Raw genomic sequence first — 27,863 nt, forward strand, 5'->3', positions numbered from 1 at the left:
ATTTTTCACCAATCTGATGTCAGTACTCATCAACCCAAAACATTGGGGGGGCAGAATCCTGGTGGATTTTTCCTAGTTCCAACTGCCAATATGATGGTGGGGGCAGGGAGGAGGACAACACCCAGCAGTATGTCGCAGTGGCTAGAGCACAGGCCTGGGGGTCAGAAGGTCATGGGTTCCAATCCCAGCTCCACCACCTGTCTGCTGCGTGACCTCGGGCAAGTCACTTCACTTCTCTGGGCCTCAGTGACCTCATCTGTCAAGTGGAGATTGAGACTCTCAGACCCACATGGGACAGAGACTACGTCCAACATGATTTGCTTGTGTCCACCCCCAGCGCTTAGTACAGTACCTGGCACATAGTAAGCACTTAAATATCATTATCCAGCACTCTTCCCCTCACCATGTGGAAGTCACTGCTCAAACGGCCACCACCCCAACTTTGATTTAGCGTGGCTCAGTGGAAAGAGCACGGGCTTTGGAGTCAGGGCTCATGAGTTCGAATCCCAGCTCTGCCACTTGTCGGCTGTGTGACTGTGGGCAAGTCACTTAACTTCTCTGTGCCTCAGTTCCCTCATCTGTAAAATGGGGATTAAGACTGTGAGCCCCACGTGGGACAACCTGATTCCCCTATGTCTACCCCAGCGCTTAGAACAGTGCTCGGCACATAGTAAGCGCTTAACAAATACCAACATTATTATTATTATTGATTTTTAATTCTGTCATCTGCCTTCGGGAATAGGCTGGACGAATGATCCCTATGCTGCCTGATTTTCTGTCTCTTCCATATGAGTGGAAAAGGAAGGTCTCTTTTATGAGAAGCAGCATGGCGTAGTAGATAGAGCATGGGCCCAGGAGTTAGAAAGTCATGGGTTCTAATCCTGCCTCTTCCACTTGTCAGCAAGTCACTTCACTTCCCCGTGTCTCAGTTACTTCATCTGTAAAATGGGGATTGGGACTGTGAGCCCCACGTGGGACAGGGACTGTGTCCAACACGATTTGCTTGTACCCAACCCCAGTGCTTAGAGGAGCGGTAAGTGCTTAACAATTATTATTATTTTTTGCCATCAAGGGATGGTTTCAGATCTCCTTGCCCCACTTTTTAGACTGGGAGCCCCTGGTGGGACAGGAACTGTGTCCCACCTGATTATCTATATCAACCCCAGTGCTTAGTACAATGTTTTGTCACTCGGGAAGCACATATAAGGATGAACCTCTGTGGGTCCATCTTTAAACCTGGCTGTTCTTGATCCCTGGCTCCCCAAGGAGAAGATGAGAGGAGGAATTGGGATGAGGAAGCCAGGCCATGGGAGGCTAGGAAAACATTCATTATTCTCCACGGGACAGGGAGACAGAGGAAGGAAAAAGAGGGAGGGATGCCTGAAATGGGTTGGGGCTGGAGGCGGAAGAATTAATTTCTGAGCTAAATCAAATCTTACCCTCACGGCCTTTAATCCATTAGAAGTTCGATCCTCTTCGACAATGGCAGTGACTTCCTGGCCAACATTCAGTGGTCCATTACCGGTCACTACATCCCAAGTGAAGTAGATCATATCATCAATCATGCCATAATCACTGCAATATCTGGTCACTACGCCATGAATGGTTTTTAAATTATCTATACAGTGAAAGGGAGAAAAAACAATTTTGTTAAGTAAGGGCTAAAACGTGATTAAAATAAAAATGGAAAAATTCCTTACCCGGACCCTGGGCCACATCTTTAGGTAGTGGGTGAACCATACGCTAAGCATTCGGGGAAGTCCAAGAACTCTCATTTTAGGGATGCTGAAGTTTTAAAAATAATAACAATGATTATTATGGTATTTGTTAAGTGCTTACTATTAAGCACTGGGGTGGACCCTGCCCCTTGTCCCACACGGGGTTCACAGTCTCAATCCCCATTTTACAGGTGAGGTAACTGAGGCCCAGAGAAGTGAAGTGACTTTGCCCAGGGTCACACAGCTGACAAGTGATGGAGACAGGATTAAAACCCATGACCTCTGACTCCCAGGGCTGCAGGCTCTCCACTACACCATGCTGCTTTCCTACACCTCCTTGGCAGCCCAGATTCCCCTTGGATCTAATGATGCTGCTGTTGGTATTTGTTAAGCGCTTACTATGTGCAGGGCACTGTTCTAAGCGCACATTTATTTTGCTAATGAGATGTACATCACCTTGATTCTATTTATTTGCTATTGTTTTAATGAGATGTTCATCCCCTTGATTCTATTTATTCCTATTGGTTTTTGTGTGTCTCCCCCGATTAGACTGTAAGCCCGTCAAACGGCAGGGACTGTATCTGTTGCCGACTTGTTCATTCCAAGCGCTTAGTACAGTGCTCTGCACATAGTAAGCGCTCAATAAATACTATTGACTACATAGTGAACGCTCAATAAATACTACTGAATGAATACAAGGTACTCAGGTTGTCCCACGTGGAGCTCACAAGCTTCATCCCCATTTTATAGATGCAGTCACAGAGAATAATAATGTTGGTATTTGTTAGGCGCTTACTATGTGCCGAGCACTGTTCTAAGCCCTGGGAGAGATACAGGGTCATCAGGTTGTACCACGTGGAGCTCACAGTCTTCATCCCCATTTTACAGATGAGGTCACTGAGGCACAGAGAATAATGATGTTGGTATTTGTTAAGCGCTTCCTATGTGCAGAGCACTGTTCTAAGCACTGGGGGAGATCCAGGGTCATCAGGTTGTCCCACGTGGGACTCACAGGCTTCATCCCCATTTTATAGATGAGATCACTGAGGCACAGAGAATAATAATGTTGGTATTTGTGAAACGCTTACTATGTGCCGAGCACTGTTCTAAGCGCTGGGAGAGATACAGGGTCATCAGGTTGTACCACGTGGAGCTCACAGTCTTCATCCCCATTTTACAGATGAGGTCACTGAGGCACAGCGAATAATAATGTTGGTATCTGTGAAGCGCTTACTATGTGCCGAGCACTGTTCTAAGCGCTGGGAGAGATACAGGGTCATCAGGTTGCCCCACGTGAAGCTCACAATCTTAATCCCCATTTTACAGATGAGGTCACTGAGGCCCAGAAAAGTGAGGTGACTTGCCCACAGTCACCCAGCTGACAAGTGGCAGGGGCGGGATTCGAACCCATGACCTGTGACTCCCAACCCCGGGCTCTTTCCCCTGAGCCCCGCTGCTGCTCTGGCAAATACCATTCTTCTTCTCCGGGCCTCAGTCCCCTCATCTGTAAATGGGGATGACGACGGTGGGCGCTGGGTCCGGTCCCCGCCTTAACAAACGGCCGGGCGGGCGCGAGGCCCAAGGCGACGCCTCGGCTCCCCGAGACCATCTGGGAGGCAGGCTTCCCTCGGAGGGGCGGCCGGGACGGGCCCCCCGTACCTTTCGGCGGCGGCTCCTCCTCCGGCCTTTCTCCCGGCCCGTCCGCCTTCCTCCAGAAAAAACCGAGCGTCTTCCTCAGGAGTCTCAACATGGCCGCCGGGCGTGAGGGCGTGAGGGCGGGCGCCTCCTTCCCCTTCCTCGGGCCTCGCCCCTTCGCGCGTGCGCCCTTCCGCCCTTGTGATTGGAGGAGCTCTCGCCGTTGTCCCGCCTCCCCCGACGCTCGACCAATGGGAGAGCCCCGGGCGGCTCCCCCCGCTTTGGAGCCCCTGCCGAGGCGACCGGGCGACCCCGCGCATGCGTGACGGGCTTCTCCCCCGCACGGGGTCCCGCCTCGAAGAGGGCGCCCCGCCTCAAAAGGCCTCAAAATGGCTGCCTCCCCACGGGGCCTTCGCACCCTTGCACCGGCATTTACACCCATTTTACATCCCTCCCCTGGCCCCACAACACACTAATAATAATGAGATAATAATAATCTATTATAAGAGATAATAATAATGATCTATTATAAGAGATAATAATAATAAGAGAAGCAGCGTGGCTCAGTGGAAAGAGCACGGACTTGGGTGTGAGAGGTCATCGGTTCGAATGCCGACTCTGCCACTTAATAATGTTGCTATTTGTTAAGTGCTTACTATGTGCAGAGCACTATTCTAAGCGCTGAGGTGGATACAGGGTCATCAGGTTGTCCCACCTGAGGCTCTCAGTTAATCCCCATTTTACAGATGAGGGCACTGAGGCACAGTGAAGTGACTTGCCCACAGTCACCTGGCTGACAAATGGCAGAGCCAGGATTCAAACCCATGACTTCTGGCTCCCAAGCCCAGGCTCTTTCCACTGAGCCACGCTGCTTCTTGTCAGCTGTGGGCAAGTCACTTCACTTCTCTATGCCTCACTTACCTTATATGTAAAATGGGGATTAACTGTGAGCCTCACATGGGACATCCTGATGACCCTGTATCTCCACCAGCGCTTAGAACAGTGCTCTGCACATAGTAAGCGCTTAACAAGTATCAACATTATTCTTATTATAACTGTGGTATTAAGTGATTACAATGTGCCAGGCACTGTACAATAATAATTCATTCAATAGTATTTATTGAGCGCTTACTATGCATTCATTCAATAGTATTTATTGAGCGCTTACTCTGTGCAGAGCACTGGACTAAGCGCTTGGAATACACAATTCGGCAACAGATAGAGACAATCCCTGCCCATTGATGGGTTTACAGTCTTAATTATGGTATTTATAAAGTGCTTACTAGGAGCCAAGCACAGTTCTAAGAGAGGCGAGAGCATGGGAAGAGCCCGGGCTTGGGAGTCAGAGGTCGTGGGTTCTAATCCCGCCTCCATCACTTGTCAGCTGTGTGACTTTGGGCAAGTCGCTTCACTTCTCTGGGCCTCAGTTCCCTCATCTGTAAAATGGGAATTAAGACTGTGAGCCCCACGGAGGACAAACTGATGACCTGGTCTCTCCCCCAGCGCTTAGAACAGTGTTTTACCTCAACTGTAAAATGGGGATTAAAACTGTGAGCCCCAGGGGGGACAACCTGATCACCTTGAATCTACCCCTGTGCTTAGAACAGTGCTTGGCACATAGAAAGCACTTAGCAAATACCAGCATTGTTATTATTACAACATAATCAGGTTGGCCCATGTGGGGCTCACAATCTTAATCCCTATTTGCAGTCGAGGTCACTGAGGCGCAGAGAAGTTAAGCAACTTGCCCAAAGTGACCCAGCAACAAGTGGCAGAACCGGGATTAGAACCCATGACCTCTGACTCCCAAGCCTGTGCTCTTTCCACTAAGCGACGCTCCTTCTCTGTATTAAACGCAGGGTAGATACAAGCAAATCAGATTGGACACAATCCCTGTCCCACCTGGAGTTCAGTCTCAATCCCCCTTTTACAGATGAGGGAACTGAGGCCCAGAGAAGTGAAGTAATTTGCCCAAGGTCACACAGCACACAAGTGGCAGAGACAGAATTAGAACTCATTTATGGAGCTATCAGTAATTTATTTGTATCAATGTCTGCCTCCCCCTCTGTAATCTCACTGTGGGCAGGGAATGCATCACTCTCTCTCTCTATATATATCTATATATAATCACACATGCGATTCTCAAAGTGAAATAGTTCATAAACTGGGGAGGCAGGCACACATACACACTCGAGGAAAGAAAGAGAGAGAGTCGTTTCTGATTCATAGCAACTTTATGGACATAGTTTCTCCCGAACATCCTATCTTCTGCCATAATCGGTAACCTCGTTAGCAACTCTTTCATTAGCGTCGCTATGGTTTCTATCCATCTAGCTGCTGGTCTGTATCTTCCTCTTATATCGTACTCTCTCAAACATTTAGTACAGTAATCTGCACATAGTAAACTCTCAATAAATACGAAGGATTTGATCCATTCTGGGGTCCCCCGAGGGCAACCCCAATATGCATTTTTCCCATTTTCTCCGTCTTCCCTACTCGCAACTTGCCTGTCTGAACCAGGGCCCCCAGGGAGCTTCTGCCCAGCACTCTTTTAGATTGTGAGCCCCATTTTTAATTCCCATCTGTGTATTTTCTCTCAGCACTTAGTACAGTGGTCTCTATACAGTTAGCACTTAATAAATACTATCAGTATTAGTATTACTACCTCGTTTCCCATCCTTACACTTTCCTCCCCAACCAGCCGCCAGCTGGGGCTGCCATGAGCTTCCCCTCACCTCACTTCTCCATTGGGCCCTTGATAGGACCACCTTGAATTTATGAACGATAGTATTAATTCTGGTCTCCAATAAGCTCCTATTATGTCAAACTCTGAAAAAGCATTCAGTACAGTGTTCTGCACAGAGTAAACATTCAATCAATACCAACGATTGAAAACGGTTACAATCCAAGAATCGGTAATAAACTTTACCTTCTCAACCAACGAGGACAAAATGATCCATGCTAAATTCCCTAAGTGGTTAATCAAGGAAATGTAGCTAGGTTGTGAACTCTGATCTCCTATCTCTATTATACTGCATTCGCCCAAGCGTTTAGTACAGCACTCTGCATAAAGTAAGTGCTCGATAAATTCCTTTGATTGATTATTTGATTGGCAGGCCCAGGTTATAAGGGCCGTTGCTATTATTCTGCTTCGTGCTGGGATCTCTTCCCTCCCTATACAATCCAGGCCACATCCTTCAGAGGCAGGAAACGTGGCATTTCTATCTTCTGTATTTTCCAAGCATTTAGTAAAGTGCAATTCACCCAGGTTATTCAATAAATACTACTATCAATTATCAAATACCAACATTATTATTATTATTACTATTACAGCGACTGTGACAGAAGAGTTTGGTGCCATATCATAATAATAATTATGGTATTTGTTAAGCACTTGCTAGGTGCCACGCACCGTTCTAAGCACTGGGGTTGATACAGAGTAATGAGGTTGTCCCATGTGGGGCTCACGGTCTTAATCCCCATTTTCCAGATGAGGCCCAGAGAAGTGAAGTGACTTGCCCAAAGTCACTCAGCTGACAAGGGGAGGAGCGGGGATTAGAACCCACGACCTCTGACTCCCAAGTCCGGGCTCTCGCCACTAGGCCGTGCCGCTTCTCTGTATCACACCCTGTAGAATTTCCCCAAATGCTCAGTGCTATATATTGCACCCAATGGGTGCTCAATAAATAGCATTACTGCTACTGCTATTATTTCTGCTACTAGAAATAATAGAGCACTGGAACTAAGCATTCAGAAAGTACAATTCGGCAACAGAGACAACCTTTCCCCAACAACGGGCTCATAGTCTAGAAGGGGAGACAGACAACAAAACAAAACAAGTAGACATCAGTAGCATCTAAATAGATAAATAGAATTATAGATTACTACTATCACTAGGCCTATTTTGCCAGGAAAATAAACGGCTCTTAGATGGTAAAATAGGAGCTAATCCCCTTATGGCTACTAGAGTGGCGTTTATTAGGTTACTCTCCCAGTGGGTTACTCTCCCTTTTCTTTTAATTATTCTGCATCTTCTGTTTAGCTTTTAAAAATAAGCGCTAGCTTTTATACAGCCTGTTCTCTTTTTCAGCCTACAAAAATGCCTTCCACTAAATAAGTCGGTGAACCCAATATTGTTTTGATACCATGGTGAAAAGCACCATAGGAACCAAGGGAAAGAACTGTCCTCCACAGTCAGAATCCAGAAGTTTGGCAGAACGGCCGCATATATTTTCGAACCCTGCCGGTTAAAGCTTCTTGCCCCAAAACCTTGTGTGCAGCCCAAATGGCACACTTCCCAAACCGCGGAATAGGTTTTCCCTGGGAGTTTTATTATTAAATCGAAAGGGATCGTAATTTCACTTTGGTCGTTGAACAAGAAAGAGAGAAATAACATTTAGGTTAGGATATCAGGACTGTCTCTACACCAGGGTTATCATCATCATCATCATCAGTGGTATCTATCGAGAACTTGTTGTGTGCGAAGCGCTGTACTAAATGCTCAGGAGAGTATGACAGAGTTACTAGACACATTCCCTGATCACAACGATCCTACAGGCTGGAGGGCAGTTCAACACTGCTAAGTTTACTCTCCCAAGGGCTTAGTACTCAGTGCTTTCATTCAGTAGTATTTATTGAGCGCTTACTATGTGCAGAACACTGTACTAAGCGCTTGGAGTGTACAGTTCGGCAATGGATAGAGACAATCCCTGCCCAACACCGGACTCACAGTCTTTATTCTCCCAAGTGCTCTGCACCCAGTAAACGCTGAATAAATATAATTAGTTGATTGATCGATTGATTGATTCAACCAGTTCATCAGAATATCATGATCATTAACCCATCAAGTCTGCCCCAAGATCAGTCCTACCAACCCTATTGTATTCTCCCAAGCACTTAGTACAGTGTTTAGCACAGAGTACTAGCTCAGTAAATACCGTTAATTGAAGATTTGCCGAGTTGTGTGAAAAAAAATCTTCCCTTAGAGACCCACCGTTCTCATCACTCTTCAGATCTACTTACCTTGGCTACTGATCTTTTTTTATGGTATTTATTAAGTGCTTACTATGTGCCAAGCACTATATTGGGTGTTGGGGTAGATACAAGTTAATCAGGCTGGATTTAGTCCCTGTCTCATAAGGCTCACAGTCTAAGTAGGAGGGAGAACAGCTATTGAATCCCCATTTTGGAGTTGAAGGAAGTAAGGCACAGAGAAGTTAAGTGACTCACCCAAGGTCACATAGCAAGCAAGTGGTGGAACCGGGATTAGAACTCAGGTCCTCTGGTTCCCAGGTCCGGGCGTCCCAGTGTTTCCTCATTATATTTTATGAGAAAAGCAACAGACTGTTCAATGAGCTTTTGGGAGCCACATTCCTGGACCAGCGTCATGTTGGATTCCTGCATGTAACACTGCAAACACTGAGGACGTTGTAAGCGTAGTGGATGCCATCCATTTCGGCATCAAACAAAAACTCCTCACCATTGGCTTTAAAGCCCTCCATCCCCTTGCCCTCTCCTACCTCTCCTCCGCGCTCTCCTACTCCAACCCGGCCCGCACACCCCGCTCCTCCAATGCCAATCTACTCACCCTCCCTCATTCTCATCTATCTCGCCACCGACCTCTCGCCCACGTCCTGCATCTGACTTTAAACACCCTCCCTCCTCATATCCGACCGACGATGACTCTCCCCTCATTCAAAGCCATATTGAAGACCCACCTCCTCCAAGAGGCCTTCCCGATTAAACCTCCTTTTCCTCTTCTCCCACTCCCTTCTGCATCATCCTGACTTGCCTCCTTTATTCATCCCCCCCTCCCAGCCCCAAAGCACTTCGGTCCATATCTATCCTTTCTTTCTTTATTTATATTAACGTCTGTCTCCCCATGCAGACTGGAAGCTTGTTGCCGGCAGGGAATCTGGCTGTTTATTGTTATTTTGAACTCCCCCAAGCGCTTAGTACAGTGGCCTATGCACAGAAAATGTTCAATAAATGCAATTGGCTGACTGAAAATGAGCTTACAGTCTTGGGGCGGGGAGGCACAAGTGAAATCATAAGCACTGAGTGTCTCTATTTTCTACCCTCTAGACTGTAAGCTCATTGTGGGCGGAGAACCTGTCTACCAACTCTGTTATACTGTACTCTCCCACCCACTTAGTATAGTGTTCTGCACGCAGTAAGCGCTCAATAAATATGACTGACTGATTGGGTGGAAAGATCAAATATGGAAGGCAAGCCCTGCATTTTTGCCAGGAATATGAAAACACTACCTTTCAGTGCTATTCCTGGCTATTTGGTTAAATGTAATACTTAGGTTGCTCACTGACTACGTTAAATTTGCTTTGATGGTTATGGGGTTGTTGAATTTATTCATGGTGTGCAGCGCAAACCTAGGACTTGGTTTCCATTTATTCCCATCGCAGAAACGGCACAGCATGAATGAGATTGGGTGTCTTCAGTATGCGAAATGGGGGAAGGATGAGAAAGAGAAAAGGCCCGCGGGTGGGAGAGGGCTTGGAGTAAGAGGAGAAATGACATTTGACAGCAAGACCATTTTGCTTTTACCCTAATGCCAACTTACACTCTGTATCTTGCTCTCATCTAACTCACCACTGAACTCTCGCTCTTATCCTGCCTCTGGCCTGGACTGTCCTCCATTCACGTCTATCTTGCCGTCGACCCCTGGCCCACGTCCTACTGCTATCCTGGAGTGCCCTCCCTCCTCACCTCTGCCAAACTCACTCTCTTCCCCTCTTCAAAGCCCTACTGAGAGCTCACCTTGCCGACTTGTTCATCCCAAGCGCTTAGTACAGTGCTCTGCACATAGTAAGGGCTCAATAAATACTATTGAATGAATCACCTCCTCCAGGTGGCCTTCCCAGACTTGAGTCCCCCCTTTCCCTCTGCTCTCCCTCCCCCTTCCCTCCCTACCTTCTGCTCTTCCCCCTTCCCCTCCCCTCAGCACTGTGCTCCTTTGTATATATTATTTATTACTCTATTTATTTTGTTAATGAGGTATCCATCCCCTTGATTCTATTTATCTTGTTGATGTTGTCTTGTCTGTGTTTTGTTCTGTTTTGCTTTGCTGTCTGTCTCCCCCATTTAGACTTTGAGCCCGTCAGGGGGCAGGGATGATCTCTATCTGTTGCCCAGTGGTACATTCCAAGTGCTTAGTACAGTGCTCCGCACATAGTAAGCGCTCAATAAATACTACTGAATGAATGAATGAACTCCCTCTCTCTTCATATCCTACAAGCACTCTCCCCATCTTCAAGCCTTATTAAAAGCACATGTTTTCCAAGAGGTCTTCCATGACTAAATCCTCATTTCCTCTTCTCCCTCTCTCTTTTGCACTCTCCATGCACTTGGATTTTCACCCTTGATTCACCCTTCCATCAGCCCCTTAGCACTTTTCTACATTTCTGTAACTTATTTATTTACGTTAATGTCTGTGTCCCCTCTAGACTGTAAGCTCGCTGTAGGCAGGGAACGTGCCTACCGACTCTGTTGAATTGTACTCTCCCAGGCTCTTAGTACAATACTCTTCACCCAGTACATGCTCAATAGATACCGCCGATCCATCGACTGACTACAATAAATAGAGTTGGTAAACATGAACCCTGTCCACAAAGAGCTTACAGTCTAACTGCAACATCTAACTGATTCCAATTTAGTCAGAGGATCTGGGTTCGAAACCCCACTCCTCCACTTGCCTGCCACACGACCTTGGTCAAGTCACAGTTTCTCTGGGCCTCAGTTTCTTCATCTGTAAAATGGGGATTCAATACCTGCCTCCCTCCTACTTAGATTGTAAGTCCAATGTGGGAGCAGGACTGTGTCCAACCTTTCTATCTCGCATCTACCCCAGCCCGCTTAGTACGATGATTGGCACAGAGTAAGAGCTTAACGAATACCACGATTATTAATTTCTGCTTCATTTCTTTATATAGCAACGAGCCTTGGAAAATCTCCTCAGATTTGCATAGTATTTTTCTTCAAACAAAAGGGGACGCTTCATTAACTAGAGTGAATGTGCACTGTTAAAGTGTAGATTTCACAAAGAGCTAAAAAACAGAAATTATCCTGCACGTCGAAACGCAGCCCGAGACAACTACTGAATCGAGCGGGACCGGTTTATATTTTGAAGTGTGGACCAATCTTAGGAGATGGGAAAGAAAAAATGAAGCCTTTGTCTATGGTTTTATCTGAAAACTGGTGGTTTAACCAAAGTTTTATGTAAGTGAGATGTGAGGTGCTGTTTTCTTAGTATGCTGGGGGTTGAAAGCTTTGCGGTTACAAGTGATGCTTAAAGTGTGAACAAAAGACCCTGTCAATGGTGCTGTCCAATTGCCAATATCTCCAGGGTAAATGCATTCCTGTCCTTGTTCCTTGCCTAATAAGCAGAAATAAAAAGTCCAATAGACCAGACCTTCAGTGCACCGGTTCAGCCTACTAGAATTTTAATTAAATTATTTGATTGCAACTGTGTTCTGTTGAGTGTCGGACTAGTGTATGTCAAGAGAGTAAATGTTTATTTGACCCCTTTAGGAATATCCCTAGTTAGGAGGAGAAGGATTACATCGGATAAAAGGTATAGCCAGACCTTAATGGTAAAATACAACTCAATCTGCCTAGGAAAATAACCCAGGCTAACTGTAAAAACAGATTAAGAAAGTGGCCCGTGTATTTTTTTTTTTTTAGTAAGAAGTATGTTCCTTAAAAAATAAAAAAAAATATGATTTTCCCTCAGGAAATGTAGCACACAAGAATGGGGAGGGGTGTCGCCAATTTTGATCAGTTATTTTCAGCAGCTTCACGCTGAAGAGAGGTTTACACTACACTTTAAAACAGTTGCATTCTGAAGAGTTGATTTGGTAGTTTCCATGAAACTTTTCTATGTTAGAAACGCTACAAAGCTATCTCGAAGCTGTGTCTCTTCGTTAGAATTCAGGAGGCGTTCCTCCGTCCACTGGATTAACTGCAGTTTTTGCCGGGCTTTTGTTCCATTTGTGAATAGATGTGGTCGAAAGCCAAAGTGAAGGAGCAAACTTGATGGAGACAGGATGAATTGTTAACCAGTGAGAGAGAATTATAAAGTGACCAGACAACTCTGCTCCTCCAAGTGTTTTAAACTGACAGCTAACTTTTCAACTGCAAGGTAAGAAGGAGGATTTTAAACTGTTAAAACGTGTATTTTTTTTAAATATATGAAATTTCGAGAAAAAGAGTGAGGCCAATAAAATTGAAGCCGAATTGATCGATGAAACGGTCACTTAAAATACGAAAATATTACACCTGGAGCATGAATGTGAATGAATTTAACTGTTGTTCAGTATCGTTTTTTTGCCTTACTAATTAAGGGGCAAACAGAACGTTTTTGTGATTCAATATACACTCCTCTGCTTGCAACACATTCTAGTTCAGAATCAGATTGCTTTTTCATATTTCTGTTATTGGAAAAGAAATACTGTTGTTTCCTTTAAAATCGATGATGCTTCATCTACACGAGTTTATTGAAAAAGGGATTCAGGCGCTACGAACTTATACGCGGAGTCGTCCTTCGTATTTAAGGAAGACATCACTAACGGTGAACTTAAGTAGAATATGGTGCGATTCTGAAATGATTCGGGTTTGGTAAGATGATGTGAGAGTACTAAAGTTGCGGATGTCAACCGATCCACATTTTTATCATTTCATTATACTCTATTATAGTTATTTGTTATCTCGATTGCATTTCCTGATTTTTACAGACCATCTTTTTAGTAAGCATGACCCGAGAAGAGCCTTACCGAGAAGAGTTCAGTTATGACCGAATGTCCACTCTGGAGTGCGGAAGACAGGATCAGGGAAATTACGTTCCTGATATAAAATCCAGCGACCTTCAGCTAGCCAAAAGATTCCATCCCTGTTTCAGTTACCGAGCTTGGATCTTTTCCCTCTTGATGGGAGTAAGTACTATAACTGTGCTTCACAATCTGTGGGAAGTTCCAGAAACGTAATAATAATAATGATGATATTCAATCCCTTTTCTCCCTCCTACTTAGACCGTGAGCTTCGAGTGGCACCTGATGATCTTGTATCCGATCCAGGACTCTGTTTGGTCACTTCACTTCTCCGTGCCTCAGTTATCTCATCTGTAAAATGGGGGTTAAGACTGTGAGGTCCCCGTGGGACGGGGACTGTATCCAGTCTGACTGCCTTCTATCCATCCATCATTGGAGAAGCAGTGTGGCTCAGTGGACAGAGCCTGGGCTTGGTAGTCAGAAGTCATGGGATTGAATCCTGGCTCTGCCACTTGTCAGCTGTGCAACCTTGGGCAAGTCACTCACCTCTCTGTGCCTCAGTTACCTTATCTGGAAAATGGGGATTAAGACTGTGAGCCCCACGTGGGACAACCAGATCACCTTGTATCCCCCCCCCAGCGCTTAGAACAATGCTTTGCACGTAGTAAGCGCTCAACAAATGCCATTATTATTATTATTATTACAGAGGAAGTGTTCAATAAATGCCATCCAAGGTGAACGGGGATTTCTGGATCACGCCCAACTGGGTGGGGTTGTTTGATGCTTGGGAAGACCAGAACAAAATTCAGTTTCCTGGTACAAATTAGAAAGGCAGTCCTCCACAAACAGGCTGAAACTGGTTAGGGACAAGAGTTCTGAACTACAATAATAAACGTCTTAAATTCAGGGTGGTGAAAGAGTGCCTATTCCAGGGTTTGGCAGGCTCACAAACTGGCTGGGTGGTTAGTAATAATAATAATGATTGTGGTATTTGTTAAGTTTTTACTAGGTGCCAGGCACTGTACTAAGTGCTGGAGTGGATACAAGGAAATAGGGTTGGACACAGTCCCTGTCCCACGTGGGGCTCACGGACTCAATTCCCATTTGACAGATAATAATAATAGTAATAATAACGTTGGTATTTTTTAAGCGCTTACTATGTGCAGAGTACTGTTCTAAGCACTGGGGTAGATACAGGGTCATCAGGTTGTCCCATGTGAGGCTCACAGTTAATCCCCATTTTACAGATGAGGTAACTGAGGCACAGAGAAGTTAAGTGACTTGTCACCCAGCTGACAAGTGGCAGAGCTGGGATTCGAACCCATGACCTCTGACTCCCAAGCCCGGGCTCTTTCCACTGAGCCACGCTGCGAGGGAACTGAGGCCCAGGGAAGTGAAGTGAATCACCCAAGGTCACACGGCAGTCAAGTGGCAGAGCTGGGATTAGAACCCATGACCTTCTGACTCCCAGGCCCGGGCTCTAGCCACTATGTCTCTGGAGTTGACAGTTGAGCATTCCGCTTTCTCTGAGGACCTTGCTACAGGCTTGACAGCTGAGTGTCGATGTTTTCACACAGGGGCTGGGGCCCCAGTGCTTGTTTCAAAATAGTCTTCCTCCCCTTCGAAGCCTTCTTGAGGGCATGTCTCCTCCAAGAAGCCTTCCCTGACTAGGCTCCCCGCTTTCCTCTTCTCCCACTCCCTTCTGCGTCACCCTGACTTGCTCCCGTTGTTGATCCCCCCGCCTCCCAGCCCCATACCACTTATGTCCATATCTGTCATTTATTTATTTCTGTTAATATCTCTTTCTCAACCCCTCCACTCCCCCTGCTAGACTGTGAGCTCGCTGTGGGCAGGGAATGTGTTGATTGGTATATCGGACTCTCCCAAGCACTTAGTACAGTGCTCTGCAAACAGTAAGCGCTCAATAAATCCCCATATAACCATATATGTAATTATAGAGAGGTAGCGTGGCTCATTGGAAAGAGCCCGGGCTTTGGAGTCAGAGGTCGTGAGTTCGAATCCCGGCTCTGCCACTTGTCAGCTGTGTGACTGTGGGCGAGTCACTTCACTTCTCTGGGCCTCAGTGACCTCATTTGTAAAATGGGGATGAAGACTGTGAGCCTCACAACCGGATTCCCCTGTATCTACCCCAGCTCTTAGAACAGTGCTCTGCACATAGTAAGTGCTTAACAAATACCACCATTATTATATATGTAATTCTATGTCTATGTATCTACTTATATGTAGATATCCATGTTTGTGATATTTGTTAAGGGCTTACTCTGTGCCGTATAGTATATATATTCACATCTATCTATGTATCTACATCTGTAGATATATTTAAACTATCTCCCCATCAAGACCTAAGCTCAGTTTGGGTAGGGAAAGTGTCGGCTAATTCTGTTGTACTGGAGTCTCCCAAGCACTTAGGACAGTGTTCTGATATGGTGAGTGTTCGATAAATACGATTGATTGATTTATTGATTGATTGAGATGTCGGTGCCCTGGTCTCAGTTTGGAGCTGGACAGTTGAGTCCCAGCTTAACCACTTCAAGCAAGCAAGAACTGTACCTAGCCCTCGAGATAGTCAACAGAAGGAAGACATCCGTCCTGACCTCAAGGAGTTTATAGTCAATTGAGGGAGACGGACAAAAATGATGAACAAATTGTAGGAACTGGAGGAAGATTAGGGGTAGGTACTTGTTGATTTGACTTACGCCATCTTTTATGAAATTTTACCATACTTCAATTTTAAATCAATCAATTGTATTTACTGAGTGATTACTGTATGCAGAGCACTGTCCTAAGCATTTAGGAAAATACAATATAACCTTAGAATAATTTCATGTAGAAGGCCCAGATCTTTAATTTTGAAAGAAACAGCTCATTTTCCAAATTTCTCCAAACTTTAACCGTGACCCGCATTTGTATTTCTGCTTTGCAGAGTTGCCTTCTTGTGACTTCGGGATTTTCGCTTTACTTGGGAAATGTTTTCCCTTCAGAAATGGATTACTTACGCTGCGCTGCAGGGGCAGTAAGTGTGATCTTCTTTAATTGTGTCCGTCTGAAAATAAAAAAGGCAGTGAACGTTTCCCGCCCCCCGAGTATTCTCCATTGACTCTCTGATTTGTAGATGGATTTTACCCGTTTCTTCCTGCTAAAATACTTCGCTTCTCCTATTGATCTCTCATATTAGAATGTGGTGCATTTTGGCTTAGTCTCCCCAATTTCCTCCTCTCTCCCCTCCTTCTCCCCAAGCCCATCCCCAGCCTCAAGCTGGGAGCTTTTATGAACAAATTCAGGTTTTATTGGGCAGCATGGTTTAGTGGATAGAGCACAGGCCTGGGAGTCAGAAGGAACTGGTTCTAACCCCGGCTGCACCACGTGTCTATTATTTGACCTTGGCCAAGTCACTCAACTTCTTTGGGCCTCAGTTATCGCATCCGTCAAATGGGGATTAAGAGTGTGAACCCCATGTTGGCTTAGTGGAAAGAGCATGGGCTTGGGAGTCAGAGGTTGTGGGTTCTAATCCCTGCTCCACCACTCGTCAGATGTGTGGCTTTGGGCAAGTCACTTCACTTCTCTGGGTCTCAGTTACTTCATCTGTAAAATGGGGATGAAGACTGTGAGCCCCACCTGTGACAAGCTGATAACTTTGTATCTCCCCCAGTGCTTAGAACAGTGCTTGGAACATAGTAAGTGCTTAACCAGTACCATAATTATGATCAATAGCATTTATTGAGCACCTACTATGTATAAAGCACTGTACTGAACGCTTGTACAATAACCCCTCAAAGGACTCTCATGCATGGCCATCGTATCCCTTTCTCTACTTGTGAAGTGAAACTCTGGAAGGGCGAGCAGGGTAGAAAAATATCCAGGAAATCTTTATCTAATAAAAGTTACTGTGATGATTCACAGTGGGCTGATCCTGGTCTTCAGGAAAGAAAAAAATGGACTTTATAGTAAATGCAGCTAGCCTGGAATGGAATAAAGTCTTAATTACATTTACATCTCTTTTATTATATCTAAAAGGTTAACAGACGAGGAAGCGGCATGACGTTAATGAAAGGCTAAGTCTAGAAATGGATTTCTAAGGATATTCCAAAAGGATTATTAATGGATTACAAGTAACATCTTTTTATGTTTCCCCAAATTGATTGTTCTTGCATCAAGAAATGTAAAAAGTCCAATAGACCTGGGAAAATTGTTTTGGGAAAATTCATTTTGGGAAAGTCTTTGTGTTTATTTATTTTTTTTTTTGCGGGGAGGAGTTCAAAGTCAAACCACTGACGGGACTTTAAAATTGAGATTTCTTAATTTAAGGGAACGTTTTTGACCCTACACTGAAATATAATGAGGGCAGAATTACTATCCTAGATCCCAGAAATCAATCATTAATATTTATTGAACCCTTACTGTACAATACAACAGAGTTGGTAGATGTGTTCCCTGCCCAGGAGGGATTTACAGTCTTCAGGGGGAGTACGCTGCCGAACTTAGTCTGACAATCCATTTTACTCTGCCTAAGGAATTCCAGGAGTGGATTAAATGATAAAGAGACTGAAGTCTAGTGCCCTAAACCCCTTGAATTTCCAATTGCATGATCATTAGGAGAAACAGCGTGGCCTAGTGGATAGACCACGGGTCTGTGAGGCAGAGAGACCTGAGTTTGAATCCCTCTCCACCACTTGTCTGCCGTGTGACTTCGGCACTTCACTTCTCTGTGCCTCAGTTCTCTCATTTGTAAAATGGGGATTAAGATTATGAGCCCAAAGTGGGACAGGGGGTGGGTCCAAACCGATTATCTTGTATCTACCCCAAGGCTTAGTACAGTGCCTGGCGCAAAGTAATCGCTTAACAAATACCACAATTATTATTATTATTATACAGTCGTGTCTACTAACTCTATGGTATTGTCTTCTCCCATATATTTAGTTCAGTGCTCTGGCCCCAGTAAGCACTCAATAAATACCACTGAGAGATTAATAGTCTGGTAATTTTCCCAATTTCTACAAAGTACAGGCATTCCTTAATGCGGAAAGGTAGGAGAAAAATCAGGAGAAAGACATAATTACACATTTCATTTGGGGTTTCCGTTAAGAGATATCTAGTTCTTTTTTTTTATTTTTTTTTTAGTGCATCCCTACAGCAATTGTGAGTTTTGCTGTAGCAAGAAGCAAGATTAACATGGTGAGTGCTTAGAATTTGATTTCAGAATGGTTTTTGATTCATGAGCTATGTATTTAAAAACTCTCTTGTTCTAATCGCTTTTCAGATTCCAAACTTTCAGATTTTGTTTGTTTCCACGTTTGCGATTACAACAACATGTTTAATTTGGTTCGGCTGTAAACTGGTCCTGAATCCATCAGCAGTTAATGTAAGTTATTAAAAATGATCATCAGGGGTTACTGTACCCCCAAATATCTCCCTCAACCAATCGAGCAGTGCTCTCCAGAATTTTAAAAATGTATTTGTAAAGCGCTTACTACGTGCCAGGCGCTGTACTAAGCGCTAGGATAGATAAAAGCTAATCAAGTTGGACACAGTCCCGGAACCATATGGGGTTTGCAGTCTTAATCCCCGTTTTATAGCTGAGGGAACTGAGGCACAGAGAAGTGAAATGATTGCCTATGGTCACACAGCAGATCTTTCTGATCCCTGTGCTCTCTCCACTTGACCTCGCTACTTCTCTGGTATTAAACACCCATGTCAGCCTCATAGCATTTTTGTATGTAGCCATAATTCATTTATTTATATTATTGTCTATCTCCCTATCCAGACTGTAAGCTCCTGGAGGAGATGTCTACCAGCTCACTTATATTGCACTCTCCCACCCACTTAGTACAGTGCTCTGCACACAGTAAGCGCTCAGTAAATACCTCTGATTGATTGGCCCCAGAAATATTTCAAATGACCAACACTGAAAATACAGTAAAAGATCAAAAATCCTCATCACTAGGAATCAATCAAGCGGCATGACTTAAGGGAAAGAGCTGTTCACTGAGAATCCTTGAAAAGTAGTAGAGTATGGGCCTGCAAGTTAGAAGGACCTGGGTTCTAATCCTGACTCTGCCATTAGTCTGCTTGATTAGCTTCTATCTACCTCAATGCTTAGTACGGTGTCTGGCACATAGAAAGCGCTTAACAAATACCATAAAAAGAAGTGTCCAAAGTGTTCTAGGTCTAAGGACATCCAAGGGTCCAAGGATTCCAGCTGGGATTTTGAAAAGACGCCTTTCAAATTCATTTTACTTGTTAAGATTTCCTTTAAGAAATTCGTTCTCCTTTAAGGAACTAATTCCTAAGAAAACTCAGTTTTGCTTCCTAAAATCAGGATTACGTCTCACACGATAAGTTTGATCATTTTAGCACCACAGTTTACGATAATAAGTCAGAGGACATGAGGTAATAATAATGTTGGTATTTGTTACGCACTTACTATGTGCAGAGCACTGTTCTAAGCGCTGGAGTAGATCAGGGTCATCAGGTTGTCCCACGTGAGGCTCACAGTCTTAATCCCCATTTTACAGATGAAGTAACTGAGGCACAGAGAAGTGAAGCGACTTGCCCACAGTCACACAGCTGCCAAGTGGCAGAGCCGGGATTAGAACCCGTGGCCTCTGACTTCAAAGCCCGGGCTCTTTCCACTGAGCCGTGCTGCTTCATCGATTTACTTGTTATAGGCAGGGAATATATCTGCTAACTCTGTTGTATTGTCCTCTCCAAAGGGCTTAGTACAATACTCAGCATATAGTAAGCACTCGATGAATACCAGTGATTGATTGATTTACAACAAATAATTTTGTTCTGGTTTATACTTCCCCTGTAGATAAATTTCAACTTGATTCTGCTAATTCTGCTGGAGATCTTTATGGCATCAACAGTGATCATTTCAGCAAGATCGAATGAAGAATGTTTTAAGAGGAAAAAAGTAGGTGTGCTTATAAGAAATGTTGTGTTTTGTGCCAATTGGATTATTTTTAAAAGTTTTCTGTAATAATAACAATAATTATGGTATTTGTTAAGCACTTGCCATGTGCCAAGCACTGTTCTAAGCACTGGGGTAGATATAAGGTAATCAGGTTGTCCCACATGGGGCTCGCTGCTTCTCTAGCGATAATCAATAGCAGAGGACCGTACTAAGCACTTGGGAGAAAGCAATAAAGTAAGTAGACACAATCCCTACCTTCAAGGATCTTCCACTCAACTCTGATCACCATCTTCATCATTGTCAGTGATATTTATTACTGGGTCCAGAGCACCGTAATAATAATAATAATAATACTAATAATGTTGGTATTTGTTAAGCGTTACTATCTGCCAAGCACTGTTCTAAGTGCTGGGGTAGATACAGGGTCATCAAGTTGTCCCAGGTGAGGCTCCCAGTCTTCATCCCCATTTTGCAGATGAGGTAACTGAGGCCCCGAGAAGTTAAATGACTTGCCCACAGTCACACAGCTGCCAAGTGGCAGAGCCGGAATTCGAACCCATGACCTCTGACTCCCAAGCCCGGGCTCTTTCCACTGAGCCACACTGCTTCTCGTACTAATCCCTTGGGAGAGAACAGTGCATTTAGATTTGGCAGATATGATCCCTCTCCTCAAGGAGTTGGAATTTCATAATGGAAATTCACAAAGGAAAAGCTAGGGATGTTAGAGGAAAATGTTCACGATGCTAGAAGATCCAAGTAGGGTTTTGTAGAAATTTTGACCCTGGGAGAGGGAAAATTAGGGATAGTAGAATTAGGCAAGAGAATCAACGTCTAGAAGGGCAATATTCATATGATTCTTTCCAGCATCCTTTGGAGCCATTTTGGGAGGTGGAGTATTATTCCATATCTATGAATTATGTATCCATAAAGGACATATTATAAACTATTTGTCTTGGTTAATGTCTGTCACCCCCTCTAAACTGCAAGCCTGTTTTGGGCAGGGAATGTGTCTACTGATTCTATCGAGCGCTTAGTACAGTGGTCTTCACAGAGTAACTGCTCAGTAAATACCATTGATCGATGGGTTGATTTATAATAATAATAATACTATTAACGGTATTCGTTAAGCGCTCACTATGTGTCAAGCACTGTTCTAAGTGCTGGGGTTGACAGAAGCTAATTAGGATGGACTGTGTCCCTGTCCCACATGGGGCTCAGTCTTAATCCCCATTTTACAAATGAGGTAACTGAGGCTCGGGGAGGTTAAATGACTTGCCCAAGGCCACGCAGAAGACAAGCGGCAGAGTCGGGATCAGAACCCCAGTCCTCTGACTCCCAAGCTCGTGCTCTTTCTACCAAGCCATGGTGCTTCCTTTATTGAGCTCATACTGTGTTTAGAGCACTGTACTGAACGCTTGGGAGTCCAAGAGAGTTGGTAGACATGATCCCTACCCTCTAAAGAGCCTTCAAACTAGTGGCCGTATTTTGCCGTTTGCGACCAAAGGGAACATTATCACCCCAGTTTGTTCTGAAAGTATTTGTAGAGTGTGGGGTTTTTTTGCCCATTTCATCTTGTTTGTTTTTCTTTTAGAGTACCGTATATGATAGCACCAACGTTTTGAACAACGTAAACTTTCCAGCTCGAGTCCTGAAATCTTATTCAGTAAGAAAATCTTTGTTTTCTTGAAGTCGGGGGAGGATAGACAAATAATCGCATTCAAATGTTTATCTGAATGCAGTCTGGAAATGTGAGTGGGTCAATCACAAACCACATAAGCTTTCTCGCGCCTCTCAGAAAACCAATCCAATCCACTGACTTGAGTCTTCCCAATGCTTCCCAATTAGTTCATTTCCAAGGTGATCTATAATGGAGATAATTTTGATTTGTGTTAGCATTTATTATGTGCTATGCACCGTCATTAAGCACCGAGGGTAGATAGAAGATAATCAGGTCCGACACTGTCCTTGTCCTATACAGCTTGCTCGCAGTCCAAGGGGGAGGGAGAACTGGCATCTTTTTACATTTTACAGATGAGGAAAGTGAGGCAAAGACAAGTGGAGTGACTTGCCCAAGGTCGCGGGGCAGGCAGGTCTACTTTAAGCCAGAATGAGAGCGTCAGGGTCAACTAAAGCGTATCTGGCTTTGGAATTCCGCCCCCCTTCCAGGTTGTCGAAGTGATTGTGGGAATTTCGGCGGTCTTTGGCGGAATCATTGCTCTGAACATGGATGTGTTAGTCTCAGGCCCTTACCTCTCGGTAACATTCTTCTGGATCTTGGTGGCGGTAAGTACGGTGGAATTTTCCCGCCGGTCTCCCGGTGGGTAGCCGGCCTGGGCTCGGGAGGGAATTGTGGGCTCCCCTTTGACCCCCACGGTGGCAAATCGAGTCAGTCTGGGTGTGCCATCGGTCCTATCTCACTCCAGGGCCAATTAGCCGGACACATAGAGCCCAAGGTCCTCAAGCCTGATCCGTCCCCTTGAGGGTGTCCGTGGCTCTGAGCAGGTCCCTCCACCCAGGGTTGCTCTGAGGGTCAGGATGATGGCGGGGGAGGGCAGAGAGGGAGGAGGACGGGGGTACAGGACACTTTCTCCATCCTGCTGCCCTCTCGCTCTCATCTGGAAACTTACCTTTCAGCGAAAGGCGAATCGTTGCCATTTTTAAGGCTTTATGACGTTCTGATGCTTCCAGTATCTTGGGACGGCGGAGGGAGAGGGAAGTGACTTGCCTAATGTCACAGAGCAGGGAAATGCTCCTTTCCACCAAGAGTCATTTTACTTATTATCCTTTTTCATTTTAAGATCAGGATATTTATTCCATTACCCAACAATGGTTCAGTACTGTTTGTGGTTTCGAATGTGGAGAAATAATACCTATTATTGATCACAGAATTGCCAGGATTATTTCTCTTTTCAAGGAAAAATGAGGAATGTCATAGCGCAGGTGATCTTTTCTCTTTATTGGTGCAGATTAATTTTTGCTCTCCTTCTTAAGATTTTTACTTTTTCCTTAGTGTTTTCCCAGTGCCATCACCAGTCACGTAGCGGCCGAATATCCCAGTAAATGCTTGGTAAGTACTGACCAGCCTCTACCTCATCTCATGGAATTCGTGCTGTCATCACGGAAAGCATTGCTTTGCATCAATCATTCATTTGATTGTATTTACTGAGCACTTACCATGTGCAGAGCACTCTATTAAGTCCTTGGGAGAGTACAACATAACAATAAACTTATTCCCTAACCCAAATGAGCTTACGGCCTCTAGTTTGCAAGCTCCCTGAGGGCAAGGATCTTGTTTATTAACTCTACTGAGCTCTCAATCAGTCAAATATATTTATTGAGCACTAACTGTTTGCAGAGCACTATACTAAGCGATTGGGAGGGTACGATGTAATAGAATTGGTGGACGTGTTCCCCTACAGGGAACATTCTACAGGGGGAGACCAGACATTAAAATGAATTATAGATAGGGATTAGAGACAGCAATTGGGGCAGGACCTGTTCAGCTCCATTCCCAGAAGAGAAATTAATTGGAAAATGTATTCCGTTTCGGCATTTTCATTTTTTAAATAGATCGAGGTCCTGATTGCCATCACCAGTGTCACGTCTCCGTTACTGTTCACAGCATCTGGATACTTATCTTTCAGCATAATGCGAATCGTTGACATTTTTAAAGATTATCCACCCGCCATCAAAGTACGTACATGGTTTATTTCTTGCTAAAAACCTTAGGCTCTCAAAGGAAGTCACTAAAGGCCGAATTACGTTAGCATGCTGGATTTCTCCGAAATAATAATAATAATAATGGCATTTGTTAAGCGCTTACTATGTGCAAAGCACTGTTCTAAGCACTGAGGGGATACAAGGTGATCAGGTTGTCCCACGTGGGGCTCACAGTCTTGATCCCCATTTTACAGATGAGGGAACTGAGGCACAGAGAAGTTAAGTGAGTTAAGTGGCCTGCCCAAAGTCACACAGCTGACAAGGGGTGGAGACGGGATTAGAACCCATGACCTCTGACTCCCACGCCAAGGCTCTTTCCACTGAGCCACGTTGGCTTCCCGAAATCAACATCAATCTCATGAGGATGGACTCAAACGTTTTGTGGAAGAGAAATAAAGGGCTAGACTATCATCAGCTCTTTATGAAACCATCAAATACGAGCTTTCCCGGGGAACTATGCTTTGTCACTCTTGATGAGCTTCTATACACGTGCACCCAGCTCTCCTATGATTTCTTGATCGTGGTTGGGTCAAAATGCATACTGAGAAGCAGCGTGACCTGTGGAAAGAGCCCGGGCCTGGGATTCTGGGGACCTGTGTTCTAATCCTGGCTCTGATATTTGCCTGCTGTGTGACCTCAGGCAAGTCGCTTCACTTTCCTGGTCCTCAGCTTCCTCATCTGCAAAATGGGGATTCGGTACCTGTTCTTCCTTCCACTTAGACCATGAGCCCCTTGTGGGATGGACACTGGGAGCAAACTGATTAACTGGTATCTATCCCGGCACGTAGTAAAATGATGATGATGATAATGATGATGACATTTGTTAAGCACTTTCTATGTGCCAAGAACTGTTCTAAGCACTGGGGTGGATACAGGGTAATCAGGTTGTCCCAAGTGGGGCTCACAGTCTTCATCCCCATTTTTCAGATGAGGGAACCGAAGTGCAGGGAAGTTAAGCGAATTGCCTAAAGTCACACAGCTGATAAGTGGCGAAGCTGGGATTAGAACCCATGACCTGTAACTCCCAAGCCCGGGCTCTTTCCACTAAGCCGTGCTGCTCCCACATTTAATGCTTGGCATATAGTAAACACTGAACAAATATCACAATTATATAGAAAACGCGCATGATCCCAAGCTTGGTGTCATTGTAGAGCTGTCTTTCGTACTCGAAGAAGACACCACCATGGTGAAGGAGAATTAATCAGGTTGAACACAGTCCCTATCTCACATGGGGCTTGTGGTCTAAGTAGGAGGGAGTAAAATTTAAGATTTAAGATTAAGTAAGATTTTGCAGATGAAGTAACTCAGAGAAGTGAAATGACTTGCTCAAGGTCATACAGCAGACACGTGGCAGAGCCAAGATTAGAACCCTGGTCCTCTGGCTCCCAGGCCCAGGCTTTTTCCATTAGGCCACGCCCCTTCTCTAACTAGCACTTTATACCTGTGAAAGTCCTTGCAATCATTTGAAACGTAATCAATATTCTGTGGCCGGGCATTTTAGCAATCCTACGATGTCCTTCTGTTACTGCTGATGCTGATGCTGCTCATTCAAGCCTGCCTTACTACGGGTACCATCATCCAATGCGTCAGCTACAAAATCAATAGGAAGTTGCAAGATTCGACTTGGAATGTTCCCCAGATGAATAAACAGGAGTACAAAACCATGGAGGTGAGTATTTCCTGGGAGACCACAGTGTTCGGCATTCCCAGCGATAGAAACTAGGGTTGGGGGAATTTTAGAGGACTTCAATTCCGGGACCGCACACCTTTTGCGGGAAGCAAATCAGCTAACCCTGGTGATCCCTGGGAAAATCATTCATTTCCCCCCTTCTCCTCTCCTCCCCAACCCCCTACTCCCCTAGTTGTTTTAAAAGGAAGCAGGAAATTACCGTGCATTATTTAAAAGCTTTGTATTATAAAGCCTCTAATGGGCTCCAAGGCACGGAAGTTACACGGCTCAGTGTCTTCCCAAAACGTGTGTTGTAAATAAGCAGGGAAATGATTTTGGATTCATTTTGCCCTCTAGGTTTCTAACAACACCCTGAAGGAATTTGACAAAGACAAAGCGTGGAAGGCAGTGGTGGTTCAAATGGCCCAGTAACCTGGCCCGGAGGAGGACAGCTAACACAATCCACTGAACACCGCGTTTGGCAATTCAACCCATTTTAACTTTGGCGTTTTTAGGGGCATCTCGGTTACGCCACCGTAGCGCTTAAAAAGAAACAATGCAGGTTATAGATACCATTCCCCACGGCAGACGGGTCCCTTGTAGAGGTTTGATTCCGCCTCGCTTTTAGCAACGTAGGACATTCCGCTGCTCTTGAATTCCTTGGAACCTAGACCATAAACTCCAAATGCGTTATTCCCCCATCCCCGACTGTGAACCAGATGCAGAAAATGACAGTCTAGATCCCAATAGTGAGTGGGATGAATCAAGCTGCTAACTTCAACAGAAAATTCATTATCGTGCCTGACAGGAAATAAATATTTTCTTAAGTTCATAAGTGTTGCTCATAATCGATATATTATTCTTTTGTACAGGTCATAAAAGGCTTTTTCTGAAATCATGGTACCTTCGTGCATCTTCTTGTTACAAACAGGCTAAACTCCTTGAGGGCAGGGATTGTGTCGATGCTAACTTCATTGTTCTCAACCAAGCGCTTAGTACGGAGCCTGATGCAGTGTTATAGGTGTTCATTACAAACTGCGCTGGATCTGGACGCGAAAAAGTTTCTCTAGTTTAATGGAATAGTATCAGATTAATTTTAAAGGACAGGCCCCAAACCGACAGAAAATAAAACCCCGGGATAAATCATTTCTTTACAAAATTATAGAATCGATCCATGGCACTTAATGAATGCTTACTGTGTGTAGAGTACTTTCTAAGTGCTCGGGAGAGTCCAAAATAGTAAGTTAACACAATCCCTGCCCTCATAGAGCTGACAATCTAGCCGTGCTCTTTTGTGGTTATTTTTGACCCATTTAACAAAATAGTCGTCTATTTTTGACGAATCAACTTGGAGAACTGAAAAGGAGGAAGCGATTAGCAAATAGTAACTGCAGTAGCCTCTGAAATTTTCTACAGAGCTGCTGAGGTAGTTTCATTTGTGGGTATCTGTGTGTGTATGTGGGGGTGGCGGCTCGGAGACCCCCCAAAACATATTTGGCCCCCTGGGAGGCGAAATAACCCGGTTGGCCCTCTTGGGGGGCATAATAGTCCACCTGGTCCCCGGGTGGTATAATAATGCCCCTGACCCCCCCAGGGGGTGTGATAACCCACTTGGCCTCCCGGGTGTGTGGGAGGGTAGCGGGATAACCCACTCGAGCCCCTGAGTGGTGTGATAGCCCACTTCCCCCCAGCCATAATCCACTAGCTCCAGTGACCCAGCACAGCAACACCCCTGACTCTATCCTCTCCATCCCTGGCTCTCCCTCCGGTGACCCAGCTCGGCCCACCCCAACCCCCTGATTCTCCCCTCTCCATCCGTGACTGTCCCCACAGTGGCCCAGCCCGGATCATCCCACACCCCCGAATCTCTCCTCTCTATCCCTGACGGTCCTCCAGTGAGCCGGCCTGGGCCATCCCACACCCCTGACTCGCCCCTCTCTATCCCTGACTGTCCCTGCAGTGATGTGGCCTAGGCCTTCCAACCCCTGACTCTCTCCTCTCTATCCCTGACTGTCCCCTCGGTGACCCAGCTTGGACCATCCCTCCCTCCTGCCTCTCCCCTCCCCATCCCTGACCGTCCCCGCAGTGACCCAGCCTGGACCGTCCCTCCCTCCCGACTCTCCCCTCCCCATCCCTGCCTGTCTACTCAGTGAACCAGCCTGGACCATTCCACACCCCTTGACTCTCCCCTCCCCATCCCCGACCGTCCCCCCAGTGACCCAGCCTGGACCATCCCACCCTCCCGACTCTCCCCTCCCCATCCCTGCCTGTCTACTCGGTGACCCAGCCTGGACCATCCCACCCTCCCGACTCTCCCCTCTCCATCCCTGCCTGTCTACTCGGTGACCCAGCCTGGACCGTCCCACCGCCCCCGACTCTCCCCTCCCCATCCCTGCCTGTCTACTCGG

At 45.3% G+C, this 27,863-nt stretch overlaps 2 protein-coding genes across 5 annotated transcripts in view; one reads left to right on the forward strand and one right to left on the reverse strand.

Moving 5' to 3' along the window:
- The window catches only part of MOV10L1 (Mov10 like RISC complex RNA helicase 1), a 43,105-nt gene extending 39,587 nt beyond the window's left edge, over positions 1-3,518 (reverse strand). For 2 of the 3 annotated variants that reach the window (XM_007661560.3, XM_007661562.3), the window contains exons 1-2: positions 3,378-3,517; positions 1,440-1,618 (exon numbers count right to left, since the gene is read on the reverse strand). In XM_007661560.3, coding sequence (XP_007659750.1) covers positions 1,440-1,618; positions 3,378-3,468 — 270 coding nt within the window. In that variant the 5' untranslated portion in view covers positions 3,469-3,517. Of the gene's footprint in view, positions 1-1,439; positions 1,619-3,377 lie in introns of all 3 variants that reach the window. The other variant, XM_007661561.3, reaches the window with a different exon arrangement.
- An 8,844-nt stretch (positions 3,519-12,362) lies between these two features.
- MLC1 (modulator of VRAC current 1) lies at positions 12,363-26,287 on the forward strand. Of its 2 annotated transcripts, XM_001506139.4 has the most exons (12): positions 12,363-12,507; positions 13,100-13,297; positions 16,077-16,166; positions 18,272-18,325; positions 18,411-18,512; positions 19,965-20,066; positions 21,658-21,729; positions 22,233-22,349; positions 23,077-23,133; positions 23,637-23,759; positions 25,288-25,455; positions 25,813-26,287. In XM_001506139.4, exons 2-12 carry the CDS (start codon positions 13,118-13,120, stop codon positions 25,885-25,887), a joined length of 1,140 nt encoding a protein of 379 aa, XP_001506189.2. In that variant the 5' UTR covers positions 12,363-12,507; positions 13,100-13,117; the 3' UTR covers positions 25,888-26,287. The 2 variants fall into 2 exon arrangements, with proteins under 2 accessions (XP_001506189.2, XP_028934413.1); XM_029078580.2 differs by lacking the exons at positions 18,272-18,325; positions 18,411-18,512.
- The last annotated feature ends 1,576 nt before the right edge of the window (positions 26,288-27,863 follow it).

This window comes from Ornithorhynchus anatinus, chromosome 14 (assembly GCF_004115215.2).
Source record: "Ornithorhynchus anatinus isolate Pmale09 chromosome 14, mOrnAna1.pri.v4, whole genome shotgun sequence".
Classification (NCBI taxonomy): Eukaryota; Metazoa; Chordata; class Mammalia; order Monotremata; family Ornithorhynchidae; genus Ornithorhynchus; species Ornithorhynchus anatinus.